Genomic DNA, 9,543 nt, shown 5'->3' with positions numbered 1-9,543 from the left:
CTGGTACTTGTCTTATCAGTCATGAAAGGATGAAAAGCAAAGTCGACCTCGGAGGAATTTGAGCTCAGAACGTAGTCGGACGAAATGTTGCTAAGCATTTTTCCCGGCGTGCTAACGATTCTGCCAGCTCGCCGCCTTCAATAACATAATAATCCTTTCTATTAAAGGCACAAGGCCTGGAATTTTGTATGAGGGGGGGGGGGGATAGTGTTTCACTGGTACTTAATTTATTGACCCTGCAAGAATGAAAGGCAAAGTCGACCTCGGCGGAATTTGAACTCAGCACGTAAATACGAACGAAATGCTGCAAAGCATCTTGCTCGGTGTGCTAACGATTCTGCCAGCTCGCCGCCTTAAACTAGCATAATAGATAACAGCTATTTCTTTTGAATTGCTGAAATGGGAAAATAGTTCTTGGTAGTAGAAAATAAATAAATAAATAAAAACAGACGAATTATCTACATTTTGTAACTTTACACTTTTGCACTAATGTTGCTTTTGGAGCCGGCAGGGCTCTGCGGTTAAAATCATTGTTTTGCAGTCGTGTGGTTTCTGGTTCGAGCCTACAACGCGGCAGGAGAGTCTTTTACCATAACCTCCGGTCGACCAAAACACAAGCTAAGTGGAAGCTATCGAATCATCCCTGCTTTTGCCTAACAGATTTGATCCTTCGAAGAGTTTAACATAATCACCTTGTTCACAGGTGCCTTTAATGAAGTCTCCTGTGTCACATCTAGGCAAGATCTTCGATCTGAAGATAAGTTTCTCCCTTCCCACCAGCAGTTCTAGAGGTCTCGGTAAACGCCTTGGACGCTGCTTTTTGTCTTCTAACAAAGGTATGAGGAAAAAGAAATTAAAAGCTCATTCAATAAATCGTTGATTTCAATTTACCGTTCATTATTATATTTTTCAGGCCGATAGCATACATACATTCTTACAATATACGGTGCAAGTAAGGCAGCAAGTTGGCGGAAGTGTTTGCACGCCGGGCGAAACGCTTAGTGATATTTTGCTTGTCTTCACGTTCTGAGTTCAAATACCACTGAGGTTGACTTTGTCTTTCGAGGTCGATAGATTAGGTACCAGTTGCGTACTAGGGTTGATCTAATTGACTGGCCCCCTCCCCCAAAATTTTGGGCCTTGTGCCTAGAGAAGAAAAGAATATACGTTGTAAGTATGAACAAATAAAGTTCGAATTACGCTGAGCTTGGCTCATCCTTTTGGAGTCATGTTTTGCTGGTCTTGCGCCAAAATTCGAAACTATTATTATTTTATTGATTCATCCGGATCTTTACGTTCAGGGTTCAAACTCCACTGAGATTGGCTTTGTCGTTCATACAATGAAAAATGTTCATAAAATAATAACTGGAACTTAGTAATGTTTGAAGAGTCATTATAGTACAATAGAAAAGGGTAAATTCGAACACTCACTGCTTCACAAAAGCATAAACATGAAATATCAAAAATTTAAATTTCGTTTGTTCCAATATACAAAAGAGGACAAAGAGAAAACGTCAAGATCGTTATAATGGACTGTTCGAAGTATTAGTCCAATTACGCTGCAAATTTTCTACGGTCTAATTTAAGAGATTTAATCAAGAAACATCTGTCTTGATTTATTTTATTCTACTTATGATTTTAAAATGCATGTCGGGATTTTTTTGCGAGTATGTTTCAAAAAAGAACTGTTTGGAACTTAAATTTTTATATTTTGCTCGAAATAAAATAAGAAACTAATGGGCAACAAAAGAAAGCGAGATAAATTAACAGAAGAAGAGACCTATCAGGTATTTTACAATATAATTTATTTGTTGTCCGTTTGAGGGACATAATTTATCTTCTTGATAATATTGTATTTCTTTATATTAATGGTACTTATTTACTAAAATAGTATCTTTCATCAATGAGAGTATTTCTTTCAAGCATGTTATTGGAAACATTGAAAATGTATTTTATGATAGATAATAAGTCATTTTTCGAAAATTTCCATATTTGTGGGTTTTATGCGTTTGTTTGTTTGTTTTTTTTTTGGGGGGGGGTATTCTCGTTCAATAAGATTTGATGTGCATCAACAAATATATGTAACCGATAAAATTTGACATTTTTTTTTTGAGGAAGGAAAATCGGAAATATTATTTGAAGAAACCCTCACAATTTTGGCACATAAGGTAGAATCCATTTATAATTTTATTCTAGCAATGTACTTAAGGTTACAAGCAGCTGTATATATATATAATGTAGGGAGCAAATTGGTAACTGGACCAAAATTTATTTCTCGTTTCTTTTCTCCCTACCCGTTTAAAACCACACATTGCAAGTATTACATCATCTTTGGGAATAAAAATTGGTCAGCATAATTGTTGAGAGTTCGAAACTTGGTTAGGTTACATGTATTTTTCTTTTCAAGAAATTTCTCTTCGACCCGATTGAAATTGAAGTTGCTAATAAAATATTTGGATAGTTTTTCATATTTAACAATCCATATTCTTTCATCTGGATTTTAAGTCAAAATTTTCCCACACTATTTATTTCGATCATTTTTAATTTTCAAAAAGTTTTCCGAACTGGGGCAAAATGAGTGACAAATTTCAATTTCTTTTTAACTGTATGATGTTTAAATACATCAGGAAGAGAGCCACTTCAGCAGATCATGACACTACAAAGAATATTTTCGCTGAGGTTTTAGATTTAGTAGAGTTTCGTTAATTTCATATCTAGTGCCATTTTTCCATGATCCTCTTTCAATCTGCATTGTTGCATTTCTGATACTTCTAATGTCTAAGTATGGATTTTGAGTCGAAAGTAAAGAATTCGCACACCCGGTGTTTGGAATTTGGGTGGTGTGCGTATTCTTTACCTCCGCTGGATATTGATATGTATGTGTCTTTTCTCAAATGTAATTTTGGAGAACTGAAGAGGCAAATTTACCTTATCTTGTCTTACTCATTTTGCCCCATTCAAATTTGTCTTTTTATATGCTGAGAACGGAGATAGTTTTCTGAAATAGTGTTAAAGTATTTACAGGTGATTTGCTTAGCTGATATAGTTTTTGTAAGAAAGTGAACATTTGTGGAAGAAGAAATTTCTCAGTTAAAAGTGCTGTAAATTTTATTCATTATGCCCCACTTTTCTCTCTTTCTGTTTATATAAATATATATATATATATATATATAATTGTCATTAAATATGAAGGAAGGTGTTAGAACCCCTACATTGCTAGAATAAGAGATAAAGTGCTCTGATGCTGCAGTCAACGCACACAGTTGCATGCATACATACTGACGGCCGAAAATAACAGTCGTGATAATCCTGCACTATCGACGTTTTCGGTCGTTGTCAGTATGTATGTCTACAATTGTGTGCGTTGACTGCGGCATCAGAGCACTTGAGCTATTTCTAGCACTGTAGGTGTTCTAACACCGTATCATATTTAATGACAATTATAGTTTTACTTTTTGGTGATACATTGCTAAACAGCTGCTTAATTTGATAATATATATATATACAAAATGTTTTTCCTTAATTCAGAATGTTTGGTATCAAATTCGCGATAAGCGACTAAATTTGTTTCTGGCGCACTGATTTACTTCTTCAACTGTTTGTACTCATTTATAATAGGATAATCTTTTAACTAGCTAATTTTCCAAAATAGCTATGCCGAATAATTTTGCTTTTTTAACTAAAGTAATACTGTTATTGTTTATTCAAGAACAATTTTTTTAGTGATACTTGGATAAATACTCCTGATCGAACCAGTTCAGCGTGGTCTTAACAAAAATATGATGCACTTTATTTGAAATCCATGTTGTGTATAGAGAATATCACCGTTTTAATAACTTAAACATTCTACACAACGCGTAAATCTAATTCTTATATCTAACAAGCAGTACAATCAATCAATTTAAATTAAATCTTTGAATATTTTTATTCTAGAGTAAAAAATGCAACACACGCTCACCTTCAACCGATCGTGAGTCAAAAGAAAATTATTCAGTTGATGTAAATCGCAAAATAATCCGACATCATCCTGATTGTGAGAACGTCCACATTTTCCATGTGAACTTGATTTCAGAGTTCGCTTCAAAACCTGTTTATTCAGGACCTGTGCCATGTCTTACACCTGTGCGTCAAACCCGGACTGAGCCATCTAAAACACTTCCATATTCCAAAAGACTGATGCGTGTGTGGGCCCAAGAGACTTACTTTGACCTCGGTGAAATAGATGCCTACAGAGATGATACATTTTGTTACAAACTATCAATTGAAGAAGTTCATCTACCTTCCCGTTGCCTTCAACATCAAACTCAGGTAATTTCTTCTAACCTCTAGCGCTGTATTTCAATAGTTGTTACTTATAAACCTATCAATGAAATATCAGGAAATTAATATCAAATTCTTCAGAGAGATATATATATGAGTTGAATAATTATTGTATTAAAAATATAAATATATATAAAAATATATGTAAATATAAGTAAAAATATTAAATAATAATAATAATATGACAGTTTAAAATTTAATAGTTTAAATTTAAGTATTTAAAGCATCTTACAATCGTTTCGCAAAAGTATTGTCTCTATAATGGAATCCTATATTGATAGATATTTATAGACAATACTTCTGTTCATCAGATATAAAATGTGAAGTTTGTATAATTTATTGAATGGTAGTTTTAAAAAATATGAAGTAATATGAGAAAATGGCATTTGTTTAAAATATAGAAAAGTTACTGTTTTTGGTTTTGGTAAGTACACTTTAGTATGAGAATCTTGAAATCCGTATATGCCTCCTTGGTAAGTCTTCTGCAGTAATCCATAATAATTTTGTATATCTGGTATATTGTAACTTAGCGATAGTCACCTTTCCCCCACCACTTTCGATTGATCCAACACTGTTGAGATTGTATACACATATAGCAACGATGTTTACTTTACAACAGAGGCGCGTAGCTTAGTGCATTGCACTCACGATCGTAAGTATGAACATTGTCTACAATCTGATGGTTCACATTAAAAGAAAAAAGTTTTCCAGATACAGGTGCAGATTCAGCTGCGTGGTAAGAAACTTGCCTCCCAACCACAGGGTTCCGGGTTAAGTATACTGCGTGGCACTTTGGACATGTGTTTTCTACTGTAACCTCGAGCCGACCAAAGCCTTGTCAATGGATTTCGTCGACGGAAACTGAAAAAAGCGCGTTGTGTGTTTATATATAATGTGTGTACATATCTGTCCCCCACCAACGCTTGACAACTTGTTCGTTTGTTTACGTCTCCATAACTTAGCGGCTCGGCAAAAGAAACCGATAGAAGTACCAGGCTTTCAAAAAAGTACTGGGGCCAATTCGTTCGACTAAAAGTCTTCAAGGTGGTGCCCTGGCGTGACCGCATTTTAATGACTGAAACAAGTAAAATTTAAAAAAAGTTTGTTACTCGGTACAATACTCTTTTAGTGCGGAGATATATGAAGTGTCGCTAAAGAAGCTGCTGTAATTCAAACTAAAATTGATACTGGCATGATGTGGTTCGGTTTCAATCTCACCGAGTTTCATTTCAACCAAGTATCTTCTATTATATGTTCGGGTCGCCAAAATCCTTTACCGCAGAACTTGTTGGATGGGAACTGTGGGAGACAGCCAGAATGTTCGTTCTTGTTCATAGGTGGGAGAGACGTCGTTTTCTATATCATCATCAGTTTTTGGAGTTCTTTTAACGGACTACAGACTGTTGCAAGCTTCATTCGACCTCCTGTCCGAGAATAACTTTGTCCCTTCCTCACATCAGTCCCGGGGATCCTGAAAGGTGGATATAATAACCAGTCTTCCTTCTCTCAGCCATTTCAAAATGAAATTGATATCAAGTTTACAAGTATTTGTTAGTGTTTTTGGTGGCTTTTTTTTTTTTTTTTTTTGTCAGAACTACTTTTTGCATTAATACTTTATGGATAGACATATAAAATGCACTCTGCTATTGATAGTAACCCTCGATATTTGTTTTCTTTGTGTCATTCAAATAATAAAATAAACATTTGAAATATGTTGAAACCTGCGTCATTATTTTTACGTAGTTTTTGTGAAATTTCTACTTTTCCCAGATGAATGAAGTTTTGCGCCTTGCATTAGTTAAATGGATCACAGATGTTCACCACAGACTCTATTTATGTCAAGAGACTCTTTTCAAAACTGTCAATATAATTGACCGCTTTTTTTCTCTTGTGGACGTTCATACAGAAAGTTTGCAGATGCTTGCACTTGCATCTTTATTGATAGCTTCAAAATACGTAAGTCTTCTATTTTTCTACTTGTTGATTTGAGTAGTAACGATGATCGATATCATGGCACTCGTGTCTCGCTCAGCACTAGAAGTTATTATGGAACTTTTCAAACTTTTGTTCGATTAAGCAAATGCTTCTACCAATTTAAAAGTATTTGTGGCAGATATTTTTTTTAGTCTTTAGCGAAATGAAAACAGTCGGTTACAAATTCCTAAACAGAAAATAATCAAGTATAACTGATAATTAAATACGATGAAACTGCTTCACTTACACCGATCTCCTTCATTGAAAAGTTCACAACTAATCTGGTATTCTCAACGAAATATTTCATATTAAATAGTATATTATTCAACAACATGCAAACTATTATCCCCAGATCGTGAATGTATATTCTAAGTAATCTTGCATTATATTCTTAGATGAAACGCGTTATTCATTGATTTATGCTTATTTCATGAACTGATACACATTTTATATATATTTTCTTGTGGAGAGGGGTTCTGGGATAGAACATTCCAATCTGACTCGTTTTTGTGGTTTTAGTTAAGTGCAGTAATTTCTCACACCGCAACACAAATTGAATAAACAGTATAAAATTGTTTTTATGTTTTATCATTCTAAAAACAAGTACATGCGTAATGACTTCATACTGCAATCAAAACATCTGTTATTTTATTACTGCAATTTTAGACAATTTATAGCATTCTAAATGTAACTCACTATACTATAGTAAGTTAAGCTGTTGACATGTGTTTCAGAATTAAAATTAAATTTATTGGTATTAGGAAACCAGTAATTGTTCACTACATTGTGAATTTATGTATTTTCGATGGTATTGTTGATACGCATGGCTTATTGATACGCTTCAATAACGATTAATATTAGATTTACTCTTACAGTTAAAGAAGTAAAATATTTTAGATAAATGTAGTTTCTTTAAGGAAACTTCAATTTTCAAAGCAGCAGATCTTTGAACCTTAATAGTAGGTTAGGGTGACTAATTGAGAACGGCTGTTGAATAAATATCAAATGTTATCGTTGCAGCAAAACCGAGAAATTTGACCTGTGCATGTTGTGTATATATTGTGTGTCTGTATCTATCTACTTTTAGGAAGAAGTAATCCCGCCAGATATCGATGAACTACTTGAGGAAATAAATGTGAAGAAAAATTATCGCATTTTATTGAAAAAATTTGAGCGCTTCATTTTGAAAGCTATTTCTTTTAACCTTTCCCATCCAACTTCACTATACTTTCTGGAATATTATGCTGATGTTTGTATTCGGAATGCTGATTTGAGTTGTATAGAAGCTTTAAAGTAAGTAGGAGAGTTTTTTCTTTGGTGGGAGGGGGGTTCTTTAGTTTTTTTCAGTACCTTTTTTTTAACTACATAATCTAAATGAACATTATAGTTACCAAAAATACAAAATGAAGCCACGTTATTTAGTTTACATTAAACCATTCGCTCATTAAATAGACCGTTTATCAACTATTACCTTTGAAAAATAAACTATCGATATTGTTTTTAGTTTATTCGTTTTCGTACCGTTTAATTTATAGACTTGACAATGCAGCCTCGCATAAAACCTAAACTACCTATTGCCTATCTAAATCATTGATTGGGAACTTAGTAAAATTTAGATACACTGGTAGTATTTGGTCTATTTATCTTTTTGTTTTTCTTTTCAGAAATTCCTTAGCTACATGCCGCTTGGTACTAGAACTTTCTCTCCAAGATTACCAATTGTCACAGATAAAACCATCATTATTGAGCATATGCCTATGGCTACAGAACATTTCCAATTCGAAGGAAATTTCTGGATTCTTCGTTCCAAATGAATATTACAGTTCATCTGCTTTTAATGACTGCTTCAATAAAGTGAGCTGGTTGATTTCGAACCTTCGACGGCGTTATCCTGATTTAGATACCATAAGTAAATGGTATAAATCTTAACTGATAAACAAATATACATAAGTTTGTTAGTTTGAATTTGTTCTTAAAAAAAAACAGTTCATAGAAAATATCTATTAGGTACGTCAGTTGATATTTATTTTTCTGAAACTTAGACTTTTAGTTTACCATTTCATCTACTTTTTGAAATATATTGTAGAGAATAAAAAATGTTTTTTCTTAACTAAACAAACAGCAGAAATCACTGTATTTTTATATATCTACATTCTACTTGAAAGTATTGTCATAGACCATATTTATATAGATATAAAATGTTATAAATGTTTTGTTTACATAAGTGTCTTAGTTGGTTTTCTTTCTTTAGAAAAATACCGAGTTTTCATACCAGCCTGGTAGTTACAATGCTACCAACACTATATACTAAACTAGTTTTCTGAGGAAAGCTGTTTTGAGTTGTTTTACAAGACTGTTGCACAATTGGCTTGGAGTGTTAAATTTTGCTATTAGCTGCCGGTCTATCAGTGAAACTACACTTTGATCAAGGTTTACGTATCACGAAGTAAAGTTCTATCCGTTGCAGAGATTAACGGGAAAATATAGGTTATGTAGAAAATCTCCAAATCCTTTTGGCAAAGGTTGATTTTCATCATGAATAATTTCAAGCTTTAACTGCGTCTTCATACGTATATATATGCATAGGTGTACACACACATACATACACAAACACAGGTCATTTAATCATACATGTAACAACATTCTATAGTTAAAAACATCAAATCTCAGCTTGCTTCTAGTTCCTTCTATCAATTTTTAAAGGTTATCAATATCTAGAAAACGAAAATTCAAACAATATCTCTTCGTTCACAACACTTACGTACAGATATTTCAAACACTTGAAATATTTGTGCTGAAAACCATTTCAAATGAATTTGACCAGATACGTTAGTTAGTCGCTTTTTCGCCTTTTATAAATTAAAGTAGAATTCACCTTTGAATAATTAATTTCAGGGATGAAAGACTTTGTATATCTTTGCATAAAGTAAAATACAGAGGATATTTGTTGGTTTAGATTATTTTCACAAAATCTGTATTTTTAAAATAAATTTTATTTTTCGAGTTTGAAACACATTTACATTGTTCAAAGATGTAATGTAGAAGAGAATATTCAAGTTTGAGTTAAAGAATGTTTGTTTGCAATAGGGGAAAAAAATTTATTTTGTCAGCTTTAACCAAGAAAACTGATTAGATGAGTTAAAATGGAAACTCACGTGATCTGTTTGCCACATCTACAAAAGGCAATACAGAATAAAAAAAAAGACTGAAGTCGCGATCACTGTGATTCGATTTCGAGTCTAACATTAA

General features: G+C 33.2%; 1 protein-coding gene across 2 annotated transcripts; it reads left to right on the top strand.

The window, feature by feature from the left end:
* The first annotated feature begins 1,573 nt into the window (after positions 1-1,573).
* On the top strand, positions 1,574-8,518 carry LOC106872739 (cyclin-O protein B). Of its 2 annotated transcripts, XM_052965927.2 has the most exons (6): positions 1,574-1,787; positions 2,115-2,168; positions 3,934-4,308; positions 6,091-6,276; positions 7,382-7,587; positions 7,959-8,518. In XM_052965927.2, the coding sequence occupies exons 1-6, from the start codon at positions 1,737-1,739 to the stop codon at positions 8,221-8,223; spliced, it is 1,137 nt and encodes a 378-aa protein (XP_052821887.2). In that variant the 5' UTR covers positions 1,574-1,736; the 3' UTR covers positions 8,224-8,518. The 2 variants fall into 2 exon arrangements, with proteins under 2 accessions (XP_052821887.2, XP_014775308.2); XM_014919822.3 differs by lacking the exon at positions 2,115-2,168 and having other exon boundaries at positions 1,575-1,787.
* The last annotated feature ends 1,025 nt before the right edge of the window (positions 8,519-9,543 follow it).

This window comes from Octopus bimaculoides, chromosome 2 (assembly GCF_046866305.1).
Source record: "Octopus bimaculoides isolate indiv1 chromosome 2, ASM4686630v1, whole genome shotgun sequence".
Lineage (NCBI taxonomy): Eukaryota > Metazoa > Mollusca > Cephalopoda > Octopoda > Octopodidae > Octopus > Octopus bimaculoides.
This window is presented reverse-complemented; position numbering and strand designations above follow the sequence as displayed.

Excerpts from the sequence above, each read along its gene's own strand:
- LOC106872739 (XM_052965927.2), top strand. The coding sequence starts at position 1,737 with ATGGGCAACAAAAGAAAGCGAGATAAATTAACAGAAGAAGAGACCTAT. Across the intron at positions 1,788-2,114 it reads CAGAAGAAGAGACCTATCAG|GAAGGAAAATCGGAAATATT; the intron begins GTATTTTACAAT and ends TTTTTTTTTGAG. Across the intron at positions 4,309-6,090 it reads GCCTTCAACATCAAACTCAG|ATGAATGAAGTTTTGCGCCT; the intron begins GTAATTTCTTCT and ends TACTTTTCCCAG.